Source organism: Brachycentrus maculatus, unplaced genomic scaffold (genome assembly GCF_059751285.1).
Source record: "Brachycentrus maculatus isolate JH-2025_06_01 unplaced genomic scaffold, ASM5975128v1 h1tg000164l, whole genome shotgun sequence".
Classification (NCBI taxonomy): Eukaryota; Metazoa; Arthropoda; class Insecta; order Trichoptera; family Brachycentridae; genus Brachycentrus; species Brachycentrus maculatus.
The window spans coordinates 97,928-125,583 of NW_028280917.1; the positions used below are offsets into that span (position 1 = coordinate 97,928).

At 28.5% G+C, this 27,656-nt stretch overlaps 1 protein-coding gene across 1 annotated transcript in view; it reads left to right on the top strand.

The window, feature by feature from the left end:
- Positions 1–975: 975 nt before the first annotated feature.
- Positions 976–27,656, top strand: part of LOC148308469 (uncharacterized) — a 94,792-nt gene continuing 68,111 nt past the window's right edge. Inside the window, exon 1 of the mRNA XM_088261660.1 lies at positions 976–1,288. Coding sequence (XP_088117786.1) covers positions 976–1,288 — 313 coding nt within the window. The remainder of the gene's footprint in view (positions 1,289–27,656) is intronic.

The window sequence follows — 27,656 nt, forward strand, 5'->3', positions numbered from 1 at the left end:
AGTTATATCTATACCGAATTTTTAATAACACGCTATGAACAGCATTCTTCATGAAAAATTTATCTTTCTTTTTGCCAAAATTAAATGTTCACAACTTAGAAATAATCACAAAATCAACGCTGCGAAATGTATCGCTTTATTTTCCTATATGATACTATTTTTTATCTTTTTTTGTAAAATTGGCTTCGGCCATAATAACAATTAAGGAACATAGTTATTCAATGATGACAATAATCGTTGTATTAAATGAATAAAGAGATCACTTAAACTAGCTAATGAGAGGTCTTTAGCCCTGTAAGTACCAAGTTTTTGTATTCATATCCTAATAACTTCCTAATTTTCATTGAGATATCATTTAAAATTAATTATTTTTAGTTTAATGTTTTTTGCCATTTTTTTAATGACTAAGCGTATTTGGATGTCTTGAATTCTTGACAGTCAAACAACTCTTGACTTATTTCGTAATTTATAATGTTTATATTATTAAAGTAAAACGACTTTTTAATTCAAACGTTGTTTATTTATTGTTTTGGCATTCACTTTGTGGTAAGACACTATGAAATTATAGAAGAAAACAACTTATTTTTTACCACTTGAATTTATTTAAATAAATTGTTCATATTTAGACCTGAAGTAGGAAGCGTAGCCTATAAAACAAGTCGTTATAATAAAATAAACTCAAGTGGTAAAAAACAAGTGTTTTTCTTTTACAATTGAAATATAGGTTCGTATATAATTTACAAGACCAATTTAAATACCACGTATATTGGTATATAAAAACAAAGATAATTTATCGCTTAAAACGATACCACCTGTGGGCGTTGGATAAAATCATTCCCAAACGAGATTTGCAGGTATGTAAAAGTGGGGTTATTATACATCCACATGAGACAATTCTAGATTTCCCCTAGGTTTGCTCACACCTCTGCGCAATCTTAATAATACAAATCGAACAATAAGAGAGAAATTGGAACTATGTATATTTGTACGTCTGTAGAGCAAACAAAAAATAAATTCATCTCTTTCCTAAATGACGTAGCGAGTAGGCGGCTGGGGTGGGGAGAGTGGAGGGGCTGCGGCCGCCTATATAAGGTGGTACAGCGGGCCGCCCATCACGCATTCTCCAGCGAAGCCCACTTGTTGTTGGACCCGGAAGAAAGACATCCCCCCGTCTACAGAACTTCACAAAGCTCTACATCCTGCACATCCCAAGTCTCAGTTCGATTCTGCTACGCCGTAGAACCTACTACGTTGACGATCTCAGCCCTCATCTGTAACCCACGTAAAGGTAAGATTTATACATTTTGTAACTTTGAAAAATATTATTTAATTAAAAAAAATAGTTAACTACACAAATAAAAAAAATATTAAAGGATTTATCAGATTTATTGGTGTCTTATTTAGAAAATATGATGAGACGAATAAGACAAATGAATGAGCTATGCGACAAATCTTAATTGATATAAGATATTGAATTTAAAGTCGTATGTATTGTATTGTTTTTAAGGATGCACCTTATTAATTAATTTTTACTATACACATCCACTATCATTTTAAGACATGTATACTAAAAATGCTATAAATAATTGGGCATAATAGGCAAGAAGAATTTAATTTAATTGAAGCCAACTAAAAAATATTTAAAAAAATTACAAAATTTTCAATTTTTTTTTTAAATTTCAAAATTCACATATTCTAGTTTGATTTTCAAAAGTTAAGCAGGAAAAAAAGGTAAAAGAAATATAATTAAATTGTTTTTATTTAAGGCAAATTTACTTATAAGCAAAATTAATACATTTTTAAAAAAAAAATCAATAAACAGGTATAAAAAAAATCAATTCTTAATTATTCAACTTGTACTATAAATAAAAAGTTAAAAAAAAGTTTTAATGAAATTTGGGAATCGAGATATTTAAATTAAATACTTTCTTTAGAATATATATATATAAAACAACAACCCTAAAATTGATATTTGAAATATAACTGTAACATTACATGAAAGACAATCCATGTATATTTTTTACGCAATATTTTTCTAGGATTTTCAAAATATCTGAAAAACATGAAGGTTATACAAAAATACATAAAACACAAATATTAACATGTAGTTTTTTTTATAAATCATATTTTAGTACTGGTTTGTGATTAATCAATATAAATCTCATCTTAAATTTATGAAGGGAAGAATTTTTTGCTCACCTTTTCGGCAAACGGCATAATGAGTAAGACAAAATAAACAGCGTTTTGTCTTTAGGTGAACTGAGAAAGACATCAAAAATTCTAACAATATATAAATGTTTTTCTAGAATAAATATTTACTCTGCCAACAGAAAGAAAGAGAATAATAATATTTTTATGATACCAAATCTTCAGTTAGAAAAATGGTAGTGAAAATAACAGATTCGTTAAAAAAACAAGGGTACATATTGTAGATTTTTAAAAATATAAATAAATATATATTTGCTTTTATATAACTGAATGGTTTAAGGAACAATTTTTACGTAAAAATAATCTTTTTAGCGTTAAAAATAAATGCAATATGTTAGAATTTTTAAAGCCATTATTTTTTATTTATTTTAATAGATTTAATCACATTTAAAAACACAAATTGTAAAATACGTGTTTAAAAGTACTAAAAAAATAGTTTTGCTATTATCACTAGGTATTGATTATATTATATAATATTTCTTAATAAACTATGTAAACCTATATCTTTCTAAATAAAATCCGTACCTATTCCTCGAAAGTTTTGGATATTATCAGCATCAAACTCTTGTAATAATGTCAACACACGAGAAATACTTTGCACTAATTGAAACAGAATTTACTCTGTATTACGAGATTCATCTTACACAAAGCTCTACAATTCTAGTTATACCAATGATTTAAGGCAAATAAAGGATATTTAAGCTATTATTTTAAATTAAAAGTTTGAGAAACTTTTGACAGAAATTTAAATTAATTCGATGTTACATATATAATATTCATAAAATATTTGTTAATTTGTCATAAAACCGATTTCTTCATTCAAGAATTTTCACACTTTTTTGCTTTGCAAATATGTTGAACTACATAAAAATAAATCAAACATTATACAATTTTGATGTAATATTAGAGTATTCCAAACTAGAATATCACATAAAATTCAATTTTATATTTTTCTCTTTTCTGTCCAATGAACTAACGATCGACATGTGTTTTATAATTTTTTACAAATTCACAATAAATTGGAAAAGTACGTTTTTTTATCGTTAGCAAACTTTTAAGAGATAAGTGGTATTATATGTGGACAATATATGCACATAATTTAATTTGATGGTTTTATTACCAGCTTCGAAGATAACAAATTTTCACCGAAATTACAGATCAAAGGTTTTTTCTCTATACTAAAGCTTGTATGTTACCCATTGACTAAGAGAATTAAAGAATATTGACTGCAAACCCGATAATTTTTTATTGAATTTCATGAGTGAGACGTAAAATTTTGTATTAAAGGGCCTATTATCAACAAAAAAATCCCTTTTTTTGGTATGATTAAAAATCGTCATATCAAAAAAGAAAAATAACAAGTTTCTTCAAAGGTGAAATCAATCCATATCTGTTTTGTATTTTCTTTTAACTATTATTTGCACCCTGTTTTTAATTTTTTATATCAAAAAAAATATTCAAAAGTTATTGATTTTCTATACTTTAAAGCAGGAAAGAAATATTTTCGCTGTTTAGTGTGGGTATATAAAAAATCAGAATTACAGCATCTACCTGCGAATTTTTCAGTTTAACAAAATCACTTTGAAACGCAAATATGCAAATAAGCATATTTTGAAGCGGAGATAATTTAAAACCAAAATATTCATGGAAATATACGCTTATTCAAAGCCTTTTATTGTATGAAAAGCACAATTTTTTAAAGGTTTTACAAACCCTTTGTTTTTTAAATCGGCCCACAAAATATTACAGGTCAATTAAAAGACAAGGATTTGAATATATTTTATTTATAGAACCAACGAGATATATAATCTGTACATTTATAACTACTATAATAATCGGTTTTAATTCGCATGAAGACAATGATTATTTTGAATATATAATGGAAAAGATCTTTGGTTAAGTATACGCGTATAAAATAAAAGATCATCTTAGTCAAACTAACATATCGGTAAGTTGAAATACATTTTGTAATAGCAATAAAACCATTAAATTTGTAATTTAAATCAAATCTGATTCTTACCATAAATCGCAGCTAGCAAAATTTCCGTACCAAGGCATCGATTACATACGAAAGTTAACGTTTTAACTTGTAATGAATGTAACTTTTATCTTAACATTTTTTCTGCAATTTGAAACCGATATGAATGTCGCAGTTAGCAAAAAATCACTGAAAGAAAGTTATGTTAAAAATGTATAAACTTCAAAGTCAAAACGATAGTTTCTGTATGGAATCTCAGCTCTAAGCACTGATTCCATACGGATGTCAATATTTTTAATATGTTGTGCAGATAACTTTAACTCTACTTCTCTGCGGTAAAAAATCAATATTCACGATTTTTTATTTATTTACTTGAACATTCTGACAATATAGTTCACACCTGACTAAAAAAAACAATGTTAATATAACCCTTATCCGCACCCCAATGGTGCATAGGGCGCTGCGTCATATAAACGCAGTGTTATCTTGATCGTTTACACATGAAGGAAAGGTCATCAGCCCTCCGCTTCAGGTACCAGTCCAGGGTATTGAATAAATATGACAGTGAAAAAATCACTAATATTTATTTTACCCCCCTTGGTAATCGAACCCGGGACCTCCAGAACGGTAGCCGAGCGTGCTGACCATTACACTACGGAGGCGGACAAAAGCGGAAAAAAAAACAATGTTCCGAAAAATAAATGTCCAAAAGCAATGTTAAAATTATCTTTACTACTTAAGTAAAAAGTAAAGTTCTAAACATTTTACGGTAATATTGATTTCTCAACATAGGTGAAAAAGAATATCGTAGGTCACGTTCATCATTCTATCCATCATTTCTTTTATACGCTAGTTGTTATTTAATAGATTCAGAAGTATGGTTGACGGTGGTGCTATTAGATGTAAAATTTGTGAAGTTACTAAATTTGAACAAGGTTGAGATTCGATCGATTATTTTTTGGATATTGATATATCATCCGTTGCATGAATAATCCATTATCTGATGAATGAAAATATTAAAAACTCATTAAAATTTCACCTTTTAAACATACAAGTTTTAAAAATCATATAGATTTATGTCCAGCGTGAAAAAATTCAAAGCTCAAGTCTGCTTTCATGGTTAAAACATAAAAGCTACATCATGAAGCTTTATTTAAAAGCTTCTGTATCTTTTATTTTAATTATAAAATGTGGCCATTTCGCGAAATCCACTTTTCACTCTTCATAAATGTATTAATTGAAAGAGTTTGATGTATTTGAAGAAGCCGATTTCAGAATCGTTGAAACTTTTCAAATTATCGCAAAGTGATTTTAATTGAAAAGATACAAAATTGTTTAAATGCTGATTTGATGAATAACAATTATTAAATTAGGTTTAATTTAATTTTAAACAAAAATGTTATTGCAGTACTGAAGAAAATAGACACAATGATAAATCAGTATTAATATACAGTTACAAAGATTAGTTTGCGTTTTAAAATAAATAAAAAAAAGTAGAAAATACTTTTACCAAAACTTTCTTCTTCTTCTAACCCTTATCCATACCAAATATTGCTAAGGGTAGTAAATAGCATTGGCGCAGATCGTTAATTGCATAAGGCAAGATGATCAGTTCTGCGCTTCAGGTACCAGTCCCGGTTAAACTTAAATACATTTGCAGTAATAAATCACTCATATTTATAATATTTGACGCTCCCAGAGAACAAACTCAGGACCTCCAGCTTGCTGGTCAAATGCGCTAACAGTGATATACTAGGGAGACGGAATTTTCGCAACTTAGTTCATAAAATTATAATTTTTATTTTACACCATACCTTACCCTTTTACTCCCTTCCACACACACACACTACCACACTTTTTTATTTTATTTTTTGTCTCTTAATGTTTTTGATAGTTATTATAACATAAATGTGGAATTGTTTAATTGGCTTTATTTTTATTAATGTAACTATTTTTTTAATATTTACTTTTTTAAATGTAAAGCTGTACGATTCCCGAACAATAAAAACAATAATAACAATAAAGAAATATAAAAGTCAACAATTCGTCTCCTAATTTCCAATTAGTCAATATTGAAATATTCTAGGCACTCTTCATAACAGAGTTCTGCCTAGGTGACATTTAAATGTGAGCATACGAAGGATTTTTTGTTGCACAGACTCAATCATATTTACATAAGTCAAATAATTAGGTGACTAAAAAAAATTGCTTTGCAAGAGAGGTCTGTCGGGGAGTCTAGATGCTTCTGTATTAGATCCGGGAATGCGGCTAGGAAAGCTTTCAATGTCCCTTAATATTTTGGCAGTCGTAACGAGAACCATTATCCAAGTTAATTAATAATGTAGATATGGACAGAGTGTTTTATACTAATGCTAGTAATATTTCATATGTTTGTGTACTGAATCTACCTGGTTTAGTCTTTCGGTCACTAATTTAATTTTATAAATTATTGAAATATACTTCTTCCAGCCCTTTTCCATACCCAATGGTGTACAGGGCACTACATCATACAAAATTAATGTTGTCTTGATCGTAAAATATTTGTAAGAAAGGTTATCAGTCCTGTGCTGCAGGTACCAGTCCAGGGTAATATGAAAAATATATTGGAGTGAAGAATAACTTATATTTATTTTAATACTACGGAAATCAAATCCAGGACCTCCATGTTCGGCAAAACCGCTGACCACTGCACTATGGAGACGGATAAGTTAGTTTATAACTTGTAATATTTAAATGTTTAAGTATACCTATAATTTTTTTTCAACATTTTCAATTACAATAATTCTATTTAATTCTGGCAGTGCCATCTGTTCTACGTAACAACTCATTACGAAATACTAAACAATGATCATAGCATATAGCATTCTTCTTGACAGCAGCGGTCACTTAGTATTTTTAAAGCTTTCGATTGCATTGTTGTTTCTTACATTTTATATAATTTCATTGCTTCACGAGCATTGTGAAATTAAGCAAATTAGAATTTTGCGCTTTCTGTTTTTTTTCTTTTCCATTTAACTAGACTGAGGCATAGAAACGCGTGGCCGGATGTAGCTTGTTAATAAATAGCATGTCTAAAAACTCTTAAAGTAATCGCTATTATTTTAATACCATTATATCCAATTTAAAAAGATAATATAAATCACATTTATGGTAATGGACTCTGTATGATACGAATGTGTGGAAAAAACGTAATTGAGCTTTCGGTGGAAGTTGCGTGTATGACATACGACCTTACGACAAAGAAAAGCTCCTCCCTTAACTAAGGGTCATCCCGTAGAGTACATGATAATGTAATCAAAATCCACTTCGACGTACGGGACGTAATAATAAACACTGAACACGTTAAAATGTTATTTCTTAAACATATTTACAAATAATGACTAAATGCGATTCAAACCATCGATATTGTTAAATACTCTTAGTAGTTGACGATGATTTATATAATGTAAAATAGTTAAATTTACGAGTATACCTCAAAAAAAATTATTGAACCAATTTTTGAGCGTATTGAAGCACATACAGAACTTCCCAAAATTTTAATAGTACGGTTGTCAATTATGGGTACAATGGTGAATGTTACACTTAAACCAGCAAATGACATGTCGTAAGTTGTGTAAATGTTCAGACTTCCATATTTCCATCTCAATAGTCTTTTTAAGATAGCAATTTTTATCACAACAGATGTACTAATTTATTTTGAAAACCAATTTTTTAAATCGTTTTTGAAGAATTCTTGGGTTGAATTCTTTCCTTGAGTCAAGCTACGTAATAGAAGATAGTCATTTATTGAAGATTTTAGGTCAATGTAAAAAAAATGTTGGGGATGGTTATAAAAAAAATATTTGGAGTAGTTATCAGAAAAAAAGTAAAGAGACAATATTTAAAAAGACATATTATTCTGGCTATCAATAAGCGATAAACGTCTTAATAAAATATAATCCTTTATTATATAACCGCAAAATTAAAAATTTACACGTTTTAGATATTTTAAATGGGGGCTAAAAACTGAAAAACTCATTTCTTGAATGTTTTTCGCAGATACTTTGTGGCACATTTTACAAACTTTTATAAAATAAAACAACTATGTTTTAACCATTTTTAATAAGTATTTCAATGTTTTAGAACTAGTACATAAACCCTGAAGATGACAAGGTTCTTGCTGAAACCGGTTGGAAAAGTGTACCAATAAAAAGTGGTTAAAACAAAGTTGTTTTATTTTATAAACTGAAATACTCGTTTGAAATTATGTACTTAAAATTCAGATTTTTCAGAAGACGCATGTAAAACTCTATAATTTTGCTACATAGTCATTGCATTTTGCTCTTAAAGATTTTTTTCTTGATTTGAATTAAATTTTGGATATGTACAAATCTGTTTTATTTTTTTACTAACACTTTTTAAAAACTTTCCTTTAATGAGTTAAAACCATGTTTTTTTTATTGAATATAATCTTCAAAATCACATAGTTTCACTGTAGGGAAAATCTAGATGCTTTTTTATCAAACATAAAGATAAATGAAAATAATCAGAGCATGTAAAAAATAATTAACTCCACCAAGAATTTTCATTTTACTCATTATTGTAATTTTAAATTGCGGAACCTTTCATTCAAATACAATGTATGAATCTCTTACTTGTTCAATACAAAAGAAAATAAATACACGATTCCTTTTGTTCATTTTGATATTCCCCTTCATTCATTTCTCGAAAAACGTAAAAAACAGAGCATTTTATTTTTCGCTGCAATGTTTTCAATTAATTTTTTACAAATTTATCCGAAAATAAAGCAATGGTAGCACACTACCTTTTTTGCGTTCAACAAATTTTAATGTGTGAAATTACTATAACAATGATAAATATGTGCAGACTGTGATAAGGAATATACTGGCCAAACTGTTATAAATATAAAATAAAGAATCAAAGAACTTACTAGTAAATGTTATTAGATTTCGCGAATAGAATTATGGAAACTAATCACTCATTTGACTCACATACACTCAAATTATTACACTTAGTCACATACAAAGTAGAATGTAGTTAGAAAAAGAAGCAGAGGACGACCGAGGAAAACTTGGCACAATCAGGTATGTCAAATACTTGAAAGCGGCCAGGTCAGGAGTCGTAATAATCGTCGGGTATGTATGAGGAGATGCATGAATGTAGAAGAGGCAAAGAATGTTTGCAAAGACCGAGTGGTTTGGCGTTCGATTCTCTCAGCCTACCCCTGCGGGGAAGCGGCGTGATGGTTAATTAGTTAGTTAGTTAGTCACATACAAAGTAAAGTCACAATTAAGAAATACATTAAAATTATGATAAAACTTTAATTAATAATATTCTTTTCCAGAAAACATCACCGTTTTTACCCCACTCACTTCTATGTAACCTGAAAAAAAGCTCTTTAGTTTTTGTAATCACCTGTTGATGAAAACATCTCTGGTTTTTTAAATTAGGCATGTATAATGAATAAAAACTCAACAAGTAGTAATTAAACAAGTGTTTAATTTTTAAAATAAGAAATAATTCGATCATATTTTGATTTTTTATTAATATCTCAATAAACTGAATATTGAAATAGGAGTCTAGTCATTTTGTGGGAGAAAAATGAATATTTGTTTACAAAGATTTAAACACATTGAAAAAACAGATTAATTAATAACTGCATTAGGGTAGGTTTATTATTTTTTATGAATGACGTCCTATTTCGTCACTCAACACACAATTGTCTAACAGTTTTTGGCATTTAGAAATATGATGAATTATCTCCAAAATAGTTCTCTGTTTTGGTCATAATCTCTACATTTGAGTTAATATATTTGAAGTCAGGTACGCCTTCCATCACCAAACACAATAGGAGTTCCTGTCAACCTCAGCAATATATTAGTCATAAATTCATTCACTACTATTGATGATATTTCGACATCACACATTCCATTGAAACCAAAATATTTTTTAGGTTCAAATCGTTGAATTGAGCGATAAAAACCGTAGAGTGATATCGATTTTGTAAATTGTCGATATCGAATAATGGTCCAATGATTCCCACAACTTTTAGGTTTAGATTTTTATAAATCTGCACTTCTTAATGCTTTGGAGTTATAATCAATCTCACAAACTTTCCAAAACGTTAAGATAACCTTAAATTCATCACATGTGTCATTGTAGATATGACATTTATGTGAATCCGTCAATAATAATATAATTCAAAGTGTCCTCTAAAACATATGGCAGACAATAGTCTGATATCATTTTTGGCACATAAAATCCACAATTATTAATAATTATATTAATACTTATTTTATGAATACATTTTTCAACACCTTTTGTTGATTGGTTTATTATACAAGAAGTTATTGTATATTAACATTTACATTTTGTATAAATGATATTCTCGCAAAAAAAAATATTTAAAAATACAATCTTTTTATAAGAACAGAGTTAAACAGTTGGTATAAATAAAGTGTTTTACTTTTTATTATGAAAAACCCCTTTTCAATAAATGTTTAAAACATTTAATAAATATTTATTTGGTACCTATAGATTTGATTAGCCATACTAATCAGATTTTGTTTAACATTTTTTTTATAATTAAATTATAATATTTCATTCCATAAATTGTATTATAACACGGATGCTGCCTATGCTCGTACACAAATTCAATTTATAACTAAAAAATGTCACCTTGCGAAAATGGCAAACGTATGAATTTAATGGAAATTTTTCCATTTCATGCAACATTCATGAAGACATATTTTTTCCTTGAAGCGACAAATGTTATGCAGAATTAATACATTTTAAGATGATATTTGACAAACATGATTCTGAAAAATATTTTAAGAAATATGGGACACATGTCCACGTTTTAGGTCTCTGATGGTTAGACATTCCAGCCACATCTATATCTATGTTGGCTAGCCACACGTTCGACACTTCCGGCTTCTGATGATGAACCTTTTTGGCCAACATCAATCGGTCTGTTGGACCTCTATTGGCAAATGGACAGAAGCTCCACAATAACAGCAGTTGTTTTCTTATTCAACCACAAACTATAAAGCCTTCTAGACCCTTAAACCGAAAATGGAAACTCTTCTACGAAGGTTTTCAAAATTAATGAACATGATGAATGATTTTTAAACTAGGTATTTTATTTCTTGAATGTTTTCCGCGGATACTTTGTGGCACATTTTATAGAGAGTTACAAGAGTTTTTTGGAGAGAGTATTTAAGTATTTTTAATGTTTTTGAATTAATATAAACCCTGATGATGACAAGGTTCTTGTTGAAGCCGGTAGGTTAAATTGTAATAATAAAAAAGTGGTTATAACAAAGTTATTTCACTTTATAAAGTTAAGGTATTTTAACTCTGGTGGTTTTATTTAAATATCATAAATATTTTGAAAGTATTTCCGGTAGTGCCGAATAAGGCTGTAAGTATAATATTAATATGCCCATGAAAAGTTATTCAAATTATTCGAATAATTAACTTTTCTTAGTTGGAGTAAGCTTTTAACAAATAGCTGGAGGCGTCAATAATTCAGCACTACCAAATGCGACTGCGACAAAGCTCTGAAATGTGTAAAATGGACGCTGTTTCGTATTTCCGTGAAAGCCTTCGCCTAATTAGGAAGTGTCATTAGGGAGAGTCTATTTGCATAACCCTAGTGACGATAATAACAAGCCTTGTGCTCTTCTCTCTACCTGCGACAAACTTTTGGTCTTGCAAAAAGTTTGTGATTCAACAAACTTGTCGTTAGAATCCAGAAAGATGAATTTGTCATAGTAAATTATGTCACAGTATTTTGAGCGCGTTTAAATCTCAACCGAAGGTCGTAAACCCTGCGAATACCCAGACTTTCATAATCTTCTTCATCTTTACTGAGATATCAATATTAATCAACTCCTTAGTGGACCGAACCTAGATCTGTGAATACAAATATAAACATACTCAAAATATTGTGTATAAAAACTATTGTGTAAAAAAGACATCAGATAGAAAAAATATAATATTCTGAACTGTCAGAATCAGATAGATAGATAGAAAAATATTATAAAGATAAATTAAGAATAAACTTTAATTATAAACTTTATTTACAAATCAACACATTGTTTATTTTATTATTATACACCCACTTTACATATTATTTACACCCAATTTACAAAAGAAAATTGTTACCACGTTATATATATATGAACCAATTTAGAAACATTATTCTTGAATCACTAGAACAATATTATGAAAATAACAAAATATATGAAAATAACTCCTGTAATTGGAGATTATCCAGATTTTGTGAACAAGTATTTGGACACACTCAAAATGTTTTTTTAAAAAAAACAAGAAAACCTAAATAAACCCCGATTTGATAAATAAATCGCATTTTAATTTTTTTAAATAAACACAATAGTATTAACATCTTTTTTTGTGAATAAAATCATTGTAGAATCCTTTTAAGGACAACATGTCTGAAACGTGTAAAGAAATATGAAAAAAGAAACATTAAAGACATCCTCTGAATAATTCATATGATTCAATTAGAAGTTGACTCTCATACACAGATATGAATAACACATCGCTCACTCCTTTCAAGAACGTCATAAATCAAAAAACTTCATTTTTCAGGAGATCGTTTTTAAAGTTTAAAAATATAATACAATGTATTAAAAATAAATTACTATCCACTTTTTGAACTTTTTACTGTGCAACAGATCTTTTAAGGTAAAACCTGAAGGTTTTTTCTCCATTTGAAAAATATTTAGTTTATTTCAAAAAATAATTAAACAATACCTTTTCTTCAAAATGCAAAAACAACACTTTCTGCCCTGTAGCGGGTAAATAATAAGTTAAAAATATGCCTCTTTTTCTGGGATATAGTACATTTTATGGACATTCTGAAAACATGCACAACTGAAAATTGTCGATTTTTGATTTATGACGTTCTTGAAAGGAGTGAGCGACATGTTCAAAGTAAATTGTATTGAGTTTTGTAGTAGGATTTATGCATTTTATTTATTTTTAAACAAAAATCAGGATAAGGAGATTTTCTTCATATATTCAATTAACACATGAACAATAAACAAACACGTTTTAACTCTTTGAGCAGTTTCTATAGTATTCATTGAAATTCGGTTAAATTATGCAAGTGTTAACTTTACATGAAATAAATGGTAAATACCACTATTTATAAAAAAATCTATTATAACACGTGTTTTGTGTTCTGCATCATTATCAAACACAGTATGTGTCACAATAGATTTCCATAATAAGTAGTATTTACAGTAAATAAAATTTTATAAGTAAAATATAAAATATAAATAGATAGATATTACTCAAAGTAGATGCCAAAGCAATCAATAAAAACATATTAAAAAATTAAAACAAATTCAATTTGAATGAAAGTATTTAAAGTATAATATATGTACATGAAATATAAAAAAAAAATCCATAATAGTTTTTATTTGGAGCTCGTCAATTATTAAATATTATTTATAATTTCGTTTTTATAAATAAATAATAAATATCCGCTTCCATAGTATAGTGGTTAATGAATTACGGTACCGTGCTAGAGGTCCCGGATTCGATTCTCAGGAGGGTCAAAATAAATAAACATAATTTTTCACTCTAATATTTATTTTGTATTACCCTGCACTGGTACCCAAAGAGCAACGCTAATCATCTTTCCTTCATGTTTTTAACGATCAAGATAACACTGTTTCTATGTAATACAGTGCCCAGTAAACCAAATGGTGCAAATACGGGTGGTTAGAAGGAAATGAATAATTAAATTACGCATTTTAAATTGAATGGATGGTTAATTTATTATTATTTGCTTTGCGTAGATATTATTATAGGGGAAACAGAACGTTATTAAGGGTAGTTTCCTAGGTTCAAATAACAACATTATTTAAATATCCCTTCAGATTCAGTGAATAAAGGTAAAAAGATGTATTGACTTTTGATCAATCTAGTTTCTAGATAAATATATGTAAGTAGGTACGTACAAGTGTATATCTGGGAGACGGTAAAATATGGTAAACCGTGTAGAAATTGGACATTTGCCTACTGTCAATCATATTTTTCTTGACAAGTTGATACAAACAATGAAAGCTTTTTTTCTAAGACGTTTAGATAAATATGAAAATGTTTTCCATGAAAATTATGAAGGTAATATTTTTAAATAAGAAATAAATTCGTTATGTGTAGAACCTAGTCGCGTAGTAGCGGTGGTATAACCGTAGTTTTTTTAGAAAAAAAAAGAATTTGTAGAAATCGGAAAACCAAATCAATTTGTGGTTATTTTCATCGAGTAATAGTAATATTTTTTTGTAAAAGGGAAATATTTGTATTTTTTATTATGTACGCGAATATTTTATATACTTTTTCAGTGAACGAAAGCGACTCATTATTAAAACAGAAAGATATCATATTATAGCAGCATTGGTTCAAATAATCCATGACACTAACTAAGGAACCACAACCCGACAAATTAGTAATAATTTGTGTCAGAAAGAGTTTTAAAATACATAAAATGAATTTATTATTTAAAAAAGCCCTGGTTATACTTATGGAGGGGATGATTGGTCGCCTGAATATCCTATTTACAGAGGTGTATCGGTTTCCATTAATTTCTAAATTAAAGTAATTTCTCTAAGATAGCTTAATTTGAAATGATATTTGTTTAGTAGAGATTTTATTTTAAATTGTTATTTTAAGTTTAAAATGTTTTACTTCGTTTTGCCGGATTCCTATAAATTTATATTATTTATAGGCATGTATGGAAACTATAATTGGCTCTAGCTATTATGAGCATGGATATTTCAACAAAATATATATTTTTTAATCTTAACAAACAGATTTATGATGAAACTGGTTTATAAATGTGGTCAATACAAAATAAGTAAGCTTTGTACTAATGTCATTCAAAAGTCAAATATCTTGTTAAATATTTAAAAAGGGACGTAACAAATATGGCGTACTAAATTGTGGTAAGACCGTAAACAAGGGACCAATTACGTGTTTCATTCTCCTTATGGATGAGCGGTTCGTTGACAAACATCTATGGTTTTGAAATGAGATAAGAAACGTCAGACAGCTTTCGTTTGCAGACAAACTTTCAGAGCTTTGAATCTTTCTTGGAATTTTCACATGGCATTGCGGTTTGAATTTGGCAATTTTATACTGAAAGCACGATCTATCTTAAGTATTTTCTTAGTTTTTTATTTAGCCATTTTTCGAATTGAAAATAGTGTAAATACATAAAACATTTATTAAAAATGATACATATCATATCATTTATTGAAAAAATATTGATATCATATATTTTTGATCAACTCCACACCAAAGTAATCAGGGCTAATAATTTTTACGAATGAGATCTCAGGTTCATACTAAGAATATTATAATAAAAGTTTTTTTATTAACAGATGTATGATATTATTTGTTGATTCGGAATTAACTTTGTGGAATGACACGTTGAATATTTCAAGATAAAATTAAACTCTTGTATAATTTAACATCGAATTTTTTTTGTCCGCCTCAATTAAATATAAATGATTTTCACCTTAATAATTATTCAATATACATATTATATGTTTATAATATTTATTCAATATCCTGGACTAGTACCTGAAGCGAAGAGCTGATTATCTTTCCTACATTGCTAACGATCAAGGTAACACTGCTTTTATATGATGCAGTGTCCTGTGCACCATCGGGTGAGGATGAGGGTTTAAAGATGAAGAATATAATCATGTGGTATTATAAAAGTTTTTTTTTTTTAAATGTATTAATTGTTAAATCAAGCACAGATTTCTTAAGTCTACAGAGATGTATTTTATTGTTAAAAAAGGACATAAAAATTTAAATGAAATGCAAAATCATTTTTGTTTAAATAGGCAGTTATCTTCATGAGATCGCATTTTGACTGCATTCTGTCTACATTCATACTTCTTTTCTCAACTTCATGCTTTACTTTCATACATTATTAAGGTTGGAACAAGAAGTCAAAGTTTAGTACAGTTATAACTGTGTACAGACCAATTAAGATTTCGCTGATAGATTTTTATTTGCTTTAACGGATTACAGAAAACATACTTCCCAAATAGTTTAGCTTTCGCTTTGTAAAAATAATTATAACGTTTGAATAATGTGATATTCTATTACGTTGATGGCTAGTCTCATAGTTCTATAGTGTATGGCTACCTAATACGTGTATGAGTTACATTTGACATGTAATGATACAATTCTGCGCTGACAAGCTCCCATTAATGTGGCTTTTAACGTTAGTTACCCCTACATTACCGAAGCCTTCTACCGTCAATATTTTGCCTTCTCATACGTGTATATTGTATACATCAGGGATGGCGAACCTATGGCACGCGTGCCATAGGTGGTACGCGAGACGATTTTGCATGGCATGCGAATTTTTTTTTTTAAACGTTAGACTTATAGATGAAAGTACTACTGTCTGATATTAAAAGCTACCTGATATGAGTCTAATAGAATAAATGGCATCTAGCATCCAACAAAAATCGCAATAATAATGGAGTTTTTAGGGTTCTACGATTTTTTGGTTAAGTTCATTTTTATTATTTTTATTTTGCCAATAATAAGTCCTTTATATCAATATATAGTTTATATCAAAAATCTGAAGTTACACTCACATTTTATGCATTCTTATTTCCATGGCACGTGGCACGCGACATATTGTAATATTTTTAAAAAAATGCACTCAGGCTCAAAACGGTTCGCCATCTCTGGCATACATTATATAACATCATGAAAGCTTTCGTTCCCAAGATAAAGCGTCCTATTGATTCAATTGAAAGTATGGAAAGGAAAAGAAACAAAAACGAGTTTCCTGAAATCGAATTTAAGACGAAGAAGAATTCGGTTTGCATACTTCTCTTCCACAATGGGTTATTATTTTTATTTATTGGTATGGGATTTACTTTTCGTATTGAATTCAAATAAACGAAACAATGTTACATATTCGCAACATTTTAGGTCTCTCCGTTTAGGAGTTATTTTTACATGATGACATGATGATCTCAACAAAGATGAAGAAGAATATGGAAGTCAAAGCGTAGTTAGGTAATAAGCTTCATAAAATTTAAAAAAAAGTTTTCAGGCGTATTAAATATGTAAAATAATTCTAATTTTAAGTTTCGAAAACTAGCCGCATGAAATAAAATAAAACCCAATGATTGGTCTTATACAAGTGTTTAATTTTAAATAATTAACTTGTCATTCCAGAAAGTTGATGCCAAATCAATTATGAATATAAATCAACAATATGTATAAATCACAGAAAGCCTCCGCAAACATAAAAAACGTATTTTTGAAAATATATTTTTTTGTCTTAAATATAATTTTTGGGTAATATGTTCAAAAATTAAACAAGGTTATTGGATTAAATTTTACTTTAATTTACATATATATATGAAAGTATGTGACGCGTCTTATTAAGACATTATCAGAATTGAATAATGTCTTAATAAGACGAAACGCGTCACATTCTATCATATACATATATGTAAATAAAAGTAGAATTCAATCCAATAAACTTGTTTTATTTTGGATAATTTACCCAAAATATTAAATGGAATTCTACAAACTGCCTGCAGTTACAATAAATAAATGAAATATCACTATTATTTTAATGTGATAATTGAGGTAGTACGAGTATTTCACGAAAATGGGGCTTTATAAATTATCCAGTAAAATAAAATAAAAATATGCAGTCAAATTGTTAAAGACTTCGATGAATTTTAATGCATTTTCTCTAGGAAATTTAAAGCTTCTGCTAACAGATCTATGTTCTATTTTCCAGTGGCGACTGCACTGTGTGACTTTGTTCTCCGCAAAGTGGTTACAGAAAATGTCATTTAACCGTTCTTGCACCCCCAAGGGCTTTGCGCAAGGGTAATCACTGCGCCACTGTCTACAAACTACATAATGCATGTACATAAGTACGAGCGCAAACATTCTTACGTGTCAGTCAATACATGGGGTAGCCATCGCAATCGGACCACAACAAAATAATTTATTTTAATCTAATTCGTATTAAAATATTAATATTGTTTGATATACTAGAAAAACTATCTATCACGCCGCACAAGAACGCCACACTACTTTGTCTTTGCAAACATTATTTGCCTCTTCCACATTCATGCATCTCCTCATACATACACATCAATCATTCCGACACCAGACCCAAATACTAAAATTACTAAGTTTTTTTTAAACGATAGAGAAATATTTATGTTTTTTTTTATTTACACATATATTTTAATTTCATACTATTTCTGTAAGCGGTTCATTATTTGAAATAGGTATCAAATTGTGGTAGAGTGAATTCGAACCGAGAAACTCTGACTTAATATTCCGTGACACTAACCACGGAACCACAACACGACACAAGTTATTGAAATACTTGATACCAAGTTTTTTTTGGTCTTTTTATTATTTTAAAATTCTCATTAAAATTGACATGTTATGTAATAATATAATTTATGTAACCAACTTTTTTTACATAAGTTTGGCTCATGTGTCTTGCGTGATGTATCACACTACTCTGTTTTTGAAAACTTTTTTCACCTCTTCCACATTCATACCCGCCGATTATTTCGACTACAGACCTGAACACTAAAATTAGAAACTAAACTGATAATGCTAACTTTTCGTGATATCCCAACAGGAATGAAGAAAATTATGAAATCCTGTACATAAACAACATTAACTACCTATCATTGGCTGGTTGAAACGATCAATTTATACTCTGTGCAACATTCACCATTTTACATATAATTAACTACTAAACTTTCACTGCTAAAATTTGAAATAATGGTTCAATTGAAAATAAAAAACTGAATGTTACTTCATCGGTGACATCTATGTTTGAATAAGTGAATAAATAACCAATAAGTAAATCAAATCCAGAATTTGTCAACAAAAATTTGGCAACTCAAATTACTGTCTATTTTTTAACGTGATTGATTTTTGTTTATTTTTATGTATTTTTATTAAAGAACGTATAAAAATGTTTTATTTTTCTTAAAACATTTTGTTGATTAGTATAAAACGGCAGCGTCATGAGAAGATACATGAATGTGGAACAAAGGTAAAATAAAGGAATGGATAAATGATCAAGAGTTAATTTTATGAAAATTGTAAAATGTTTTATTCTTAATTTTTCTCTCTTTTTTGTGTGTGCTTAAAATCGTTAAAACAATAAAAAATGTATTATAAAAGAACTCCACCGACAAGACACACAAGGTGGCTTGGTGGATCTCTGCAAAAAAAATGTTCTAAAAATGTGAAAATTGTCATTGAAATAAATGTATACAAATAAAAAAATTAAAATAAAATTGTGATTAAAATAAATTTATACAAATAAAAAAATTAAAAAAGAAGAATGTTTGCAAAGACAAAGTGGTGTAGCGTTAGATTCTCTCCGCTTACTCCTGCATGGAAGCGGCGTGATGGTTAGTTAGTTAGTTAATAATTAATTTATTAAAAAATCTTTAATGAGCCTTTTGTGAAGACCAGGGACTGTATATTCTTTAACATCATTGTGTCCATTTCTCATTGTCTAGTTCTATGTCGTTCGATTTCCGCAAGCACTTAATAGAATGACGATTCAACAAGCAGTTAAACACAGTCTTACATTTTCCATCACTTTACACTACATCACGTAATACTTATCAATCTGTAAAAGGAATGCTGCAAAAGAAAATTACACGATGTATGTTTCACTTTTGATTAAATATTTCAAAAGCAAGATCAAAATTCTTTTGCTGGAAAGAAAAAGTTTTCTTTGAATGCCATTTTGGAATTAAGGTTACATCTCGTTTTGTTGAGAAAACAAATTAAAACGTAGTGGCATATTTTTCATTAATATTTTTAATATTTAAAGTATCTACTTTCTGGTCAGTCATTTTAGTATTCAACCGCTGATTGCGATTTTAGTCCACCAGTTTTGAGACGTACGCGTCTCTTCGTCAGGACATAAGCATGCAAATAACGCTACATGTCACTGCCAAAGTGCCCTTGAGATGTTTTATTGTGTATACCGGGTTTATAAATTGCCCAATTAATAAATGACAGAATTATTCACGCACTTACAACAACACAAAACATTATACATCACATGGTTAGGTAGTATTGAGTAGTTTTGTTTAATTATTTCTTTTTTTCTAAGTTTTATAAAAGATCCAGCTTTCATTTCGAATATTTATATATACATGTATATATATATATATATATATATATATATATATATATATATATATATATATATATATATAAATATATATATATATATATATATATATATATATATATATATATATATATATATATATATATATATGTATATATATATATATATATATATATATATATATATATATATATATATATATATATATATATATATATACACACACACACACACAAACTTATTTATAAGACATTAACAATACAACTCTATTACACTTAACCAGATTTCTAAGGAATATGCTGAATAAGTTGTATTTCAATACGCTGTATTAAAATATGGGATCATAAGTCTAAATTTGTGAAGAGCAAAAAACTCTAAAATATTAATTGTAGGTATTAAATTATGCAAGGCGAAAAGGATTATGGCGTGCTTCCTGGAGTGATTTTTTTTACAGGAAAGCAGTACCTTCAAACTTTCAGCAATTTTTGCATTCTTTTTCAATTGCATTTAATTTTTCTTATGAAAGTTATAATAGTTGAGACGGTAAAATATAACACCAGTTACACTTTTTCTAATGAGCAATTCTTGAATTATCTTATATTTTTTTACTGTAATATTTATTCAATATTACCCTGGAGTGGTACCTGAAGCGGAGGGTTGATCACCTTTACTTCATATGTAAACGATCAAGAAAACACTGCGTTTATATGACGCAGTGCCTTATGCACCATTGGGGTGCGGATAAAGGTTTTATTATTATTATTATAAGTAAGATTTGTAAGCAACTCTTACTTAACTCAATTGTTTACAAGTTGCAGTTTTAAACACTTGAGTTAAGTAAGAGTTTTAACCAATAAAATACATAATTCCGAACTGAGAAGAAATCTTTTTTTTTTTAAATCCATTTTTTTTAAAAATCTAAGTTACAAAACAGTGCATATTATCTAGTACAAATCAACCCCCCCCCCCCCCCCATTGATCAGAGAAAGGAAGGACAAACTTGGCATGATCAAATATTTCAAATGCTTGAAAGTTGACAAGTCAATAATATGTATGAGGAGATGCATAAATGCGAAGATTGTTTGTAAGACTGTTTGACGTGGCGTTGTATTCTCTTTACCTACCTCTGCAAGAGAACTGCATCATGGTTAATTAGTTAGTTAGTTACACATCACCAGTTATGTTTTCTGTGTATAATTTAAAAAATGAAATAGCTGTGTTCGTTTTCTTTTATCAAGATTGATAAATATTACAGAAACATAATTTCATCGTTAAATAAAAAAAATAGCCACTAGCGACTTCACGTCAACAAACTTTTAAAAGCCGATTTTAATTAACTGTCGTAAAAATCTTTTAGTTTTTTTTCCTTTAAAATTTTCACCAAAATGTTGAAAAAGATAAATAACATTTACAAGTAAGACTTTTAAATTGAGAGAAAAATAATATTTTATACTAGCCCGAAAGGCTTACCTTTGTCAGTATGGAAGTCTAACCTTTTTGAAAACCAATTTGGTCCAAGAGAGAAATTCTCACATCTTATTTTATTCGAATTGCAAAATAAATTTATTGATAGATTGTTCTTATAAAATAAAGAATTTTAAATCAACCATGATGTAAGTTCTCGTTATATAATACAGTATAAATTAACCTGAACATTACCGTGTAAATACACTTGTATTTTACAAAATCAAACGCTTATTTCGAGAACTTAATTTTTTTTTTAATTCAATGGTATTCCTTGATATTTTGGTTTTGCAACATAAATATAACAATATTAAACATTAAATGTGCCTGTTAGTTTCAAGTACCACTAAAATAATTTAAGTAAAAAATGAATGGGTTTTTAATTTATGCACATTACATTTTTGGGGGTTTTGTACGAAATATAACGTAATTTTATCATAAATAGAATTGTTATTTTACTATCTGATATAAAATATTTCACAAAAGATTAAATATAACCGTACAATATATTTTAAATAATTTCATATGTATTTTTGTATCCGCTATTTATTGAAATGTAAAACTCACCAAATTGACATTAACTGCGTCAATTATGAGAAGAAATCAAACGACGAAAATACGGGAACAGCGTTCAAACATCAAATATTAAAGATTATTTTTTGACATCTCATGAAAGATAAAGAAGAATATGGAAGTCTGGGCATTTACGGGGCTGACGACCGTCATAGGCTAGTTTAAGTGATCACTTTACTCACGTGTAACATTCACCAATTCTACCCATTATTGACAACCACACTACTCAAATTCTTGGAAGTTCTATATATATGAACCAATTTAGAAACCTTGTTCTTGAATCACTAGAACTTCACTAGAGACATCTATTGGTGAGATGTAAAGAAGCTTTTTTACTAGGCAGAAACTCTTATATTAGTATGTGAGATCCGAATCCTGGATTATATTCACACACATGAGAAACGCCAGAAAATACCATTTTCATTTTTATTATTAAGCTTATAATTTGACCAGATAGTTTATTTACAACATTTTGAGTGTGTCCAAATACTTGTTCACAAAATCTGGATTATAATCCAGATTTTGTGAACAAGTATTTGGACACACTCAAAATGTTATAAATATTAAAGAGTTGAGTAGGGTAATGTTTGTGAACTTAACATTATTTTCGAGAAATCTGGAAGATATAAAAAAAAATGTCATCTTCTTAAATAAGATCGGAAAAATTGCAAAATATTTTTTTGGGGAAATAATTCAACCGTCAATAATAAAAATATTATTGAAAATATATTATCTATTATAAAAGTTCAATAAGTGTGATTAGCCAACATGTCTGCCATCCAAAGAGAAATAATTCAATAACCTTTTTCGTATTTACCGCCTCTATTATTATTTCTGACTTCAATTTCTTGTATCCTCCTTTGATAACTTCCCAAGTACGTTTTTTTGATTTTTTTCTCTTTTGTGCTTTGCTCAGTAAATAATTTTCAATAATGGCAATGGGTTAACCTATCGAACGTGTAGGTCTAACAATTTTGAAGAAAAATTCTCACAAAAGCTATTATTTTTTCACTCCAATCACAAAGTGTTTATCAGTACGCGGTAATTAATCAGTTGTGATTTTTTTTAAATTATCAGATATGGGATGTGACGGGAAAAAACTGTTACATGGGCCCATAATTAAAATTATTTAAAGAAAATTAACATTTGTGCAATATCACTTAATGAGTTTTTTTTTCATTACACACAACTAGTTTCGAAAACTAAAGAAGTTTTCATCTACAGGTGAATAGTAAAACTAAGTTAGTTTAATTAGTTACTGGTATTATACGTAATATTAAGTGTTTACTTTTTTTAAGTAATCAACATGTCATTCACCAAATTTAATACCGAATAAATAAATAATATACGTATTCAAAAACTGGTGAACTGGGAAAAAAAATTTAAATGTATAACAATGTTAAGATTCATTAAAAAAAAACAAACAACTTTTGAAATGATCTCTTTTAAATCAAAGTCTAAAAAGATTTAGACATTTTGCTCAGGTCCAAATAAAGATTTCCATCACTCAAAATTAAATATGTCTGCCTCCGTAGTGTAATGGTCAGCACGCTCGGCTACCGTTCTGGAGGTCCCGGGTTCGATTCCCAAGGGGGGTAAAAATAAATATAAGTAATTTTTTCACTGTAATATTTATTGAATATTACCATGGACTGGTACCTGAAGCGGAGGGCTGATCACCTTTCCTTCATGTGCTAACGATCAAGATAACACTGCGTTTATATTATGCAGTGCCCTATGCACCATTGAGGTGCGGAAAAGGGTTTTTATTTATCTTAAAATTATATATTTTTATTTAGTAAAAAAGTTATTCAAAAATTAAATTGTATGATAAATTTTGCACCACCCTGTATATCTGTGATCATTCTTAAAACACTAGTACAACTCCATTTTCTTAACCTTATCCACCACTGCTAATTTACCTATGCTTAAATCAATTTTCATAAGTAAATTCAAGACGAAAGTATGACAATTTAGAGACTCTTCCATTTACATTTCAGTCGTATAAAGCTAGAAGAGATGCTTTTATAACAAGACATAACCCCTAAATATAATTTCAAGGATTTAATTGAATATGGCTGAGAAATTTCAGGAACATGAAGGTAGGTAATTTTGAAAGAAATTAAATAACAAACGGATAGTGAACTGAACTGAAACGTCTGGCAGTACAAAATGTAGGTATTTCGCGCAGTTTGAACACGTAATTTAATAATGAAAGTAAGAATTTTAACACGCTAAATAATCGTATTAACTAAAAATTAATTTACTTAAAGAAAAAGGAACCAAGGAGTTTTTAACGTGAACAAATATTACATATTGAACAAACGCATATGTGTTAACGAAAGATGAATAAATATAACTTTTAGGTATGCACATTTTGTATAAAAGGTGTTCTCTCTGCGTTGATCATTTTTGACAGAACAATTTTTTTGAAAATATTTAATTTAAAATTTAAAAAATCTTACAAATTTAGAAAATCTGACAAGTTTAAAAAATATTTCCAGTATTGGTACTTACGGGTAGATCCTCGTTTATCTTATTAAAAAAGATGAAAAATATATGTTATTAAGTAATAAATAAATTTAGTTAAATTAAGTAAAATAAGAACATATTAAATAGGTTTTAATTTAACGAATTTAATAGTTTTTTGGCGAAGTTGGTAGTTCAATAAGTTGTAAAAAGAAACAAGAAAAATTATTTTCTTTAACCTTTAAAAAGTAATTTTTTAACAAAATCCTGAAGTACACAAAATCTATTAAACCAGCATATTTGGCTAAGAAATATATTTATATAACCAAATATAAATGTTTGTAACGTTAGTATTGAATGTTGAAAAGTCATGAAGTTTAAAATTATGTATACGAAATTCGAATAGATTCAATGGAGGGAAATTGGCAAAAAGCGCTCATTTTTGGACGAGCTTAACTAAATAAAAAAAAATTGAAATGATAATGTTCTCAGTTAGAAAATGAAAGGTTCCTATAATGTTCTAAGTTCTTGGTTATTTTTGGTGTCAAAAACGTTTTTGTATAAATGATGTACTTTAATTTATTTTTTAATATGCCTTGCCTTTTTTTCTATATTTCCAACGAAATTTAAGAAGTAGGTAACCGAAAATTAAAATTGTGATAATCGAATGTCTTTATATCTCAGGTAAACTGAATTTTTTTTATTTGTTATTCAATAAATCTTCATAATTAGTTTTAAAAATAGTGATAAGTAATTTTGACATATTATTGTAATGTGTTTTTAAATGGAATTTGACAGACACTCAATTTATCACTTTTTGCATATCGGTTTCTAAGAAATCATTCTTAAATTGTTTAACTTTTTCAATAAATCTTTTCAAAAGTATATTACTCAATTCTCAAGACGTGTACGCAATTTAAATATTACAAAAAACAGTAATTTTTAGAAGGGCCACGGTAATTATTTAACAATTCTCTTGAGAAAAGTATTTTTTATGAGCAGCGAAATTAATATTTTAATATTTATCTGTACTTACAATTTCTTTGTTGAAGTGGTTCTCAAACTTTTGGCCAGTTATCCACATTGAAATCATACAATTATACTTTAAAAAGGTAATAACATCTCTATAATATACGCTCTTCATAGATTCCAACAGCATCGAAAAAGATTTTAAAAAATTTATACTGAATTAATATACCATTCTGCGCACGTTCTTACAGTATTCTCATCCTTCTCCATAGTATAGTAGTTACGGCGTTTGGCAACCATTCTAGAGGTAGCATGTTCGATTCTAAGGGGTTCGATAATTTAGTATTTTTTCACCTTATATTTATTAAATATTACTCTTGATTGGTGCCTAGAGGGTTAAACCACCATGTTTGCATATTATAAGACAAGGATCCCACCATATGCTATCTTCCGGCACCATGCGATGAATGATTTGAAACCTTTCAATATATGTTTTTTTTCTTTAAATATATTTATAATTTATTAAAAACAAACTTAATTTTAAATCTGTAATATTATTTCAAAGGAATAAAAGAATCGTGGAAAAGTTTAATGTCCAAAACGGTACTTAAACATGGTGTTAGCTGTTCCGTCAGGCGTAACCATCGCCCGATTAGTCTTGTTTATTGTAACGTCAAACAATCTATGCTGACGTTGTTTTATCAAGAAAATGTATAAATGACATACTGTGTAACTATCGAAAACAATGCGTGGTCAAACGGATATTCGTTCAAGACTAAACATAATTTCCAAGCTTGCCCTAGAGAAATACGGTTGACAAAAGCTGTGGGTAATATCCCAACTCTCTCATGTAGAGATACCTCAAAGCTTTTTTTTACTTATCAAAGAAAGCTCACATAACTCCGAAATCATCGAACCATTCCCTAGTTTTCTTCGCGCCAATGATTTAAACCAAACACAGGTCTTGTAAATATCCAGGTGTCCGTATTTACTTTTCAACAAAACCTCTTTGCGTCAGTTGGAAACTTTATGATATCTCAGCAACAGTCCCTTGAGAAATCCATTGTTTGTGTTGAAAGGTTGGGATATACTCAACATATTGATTCTTTACACTTTCAATTATCTTCTAATTTACATGTAAAACTCTTGCATAAGACCACTTTTGAGTTAATTTTTGTAAATACGACTTATTTTCAACTAGTTTCTGTTAGTATTTTCACAGATTGATAAGAACATCTATAATTCTTGAAAGTAGTCGTGTTTCCATTAAAAAATTTAAAAAATTGTCTCATTTGAGGGTTTTGTTTTTCATTCCAATTATCATGTCATATACTTGAAAGTGATCAGGTTAGGAGTTGGAATAATCGGCGGGTATGTATGACGAGATGCATGAATGTGGAACAGGTGAATATTGTTTGAAATGAAATTAGGTTTTGATTTTTTGGTTTTATTATAGAATAAACAAACGATTTACTGATGTTTTATTATTATTATTATTACTTTTTTATACTTGAACTCAGCGATTTGTATTTCCTTAAAAGTCGGAAATTGCAAATAATTTATAAAATTAGTCAAAATTCAGTTTTAGGTAAAAAAATTAAATTAAAAATACTATTTTATTTTCCCTTATGATATCATATTGTACAAAAAGCTTCTTGCATCACACTTCTAAAATATTTAAAAAAACAATGATGAATATTTTTTTTAAATTATATACTTTTTGAGTACTCGTATGATATGATTTAAGATTTTCTTAATCAGAAGTACTACCAAATTAGC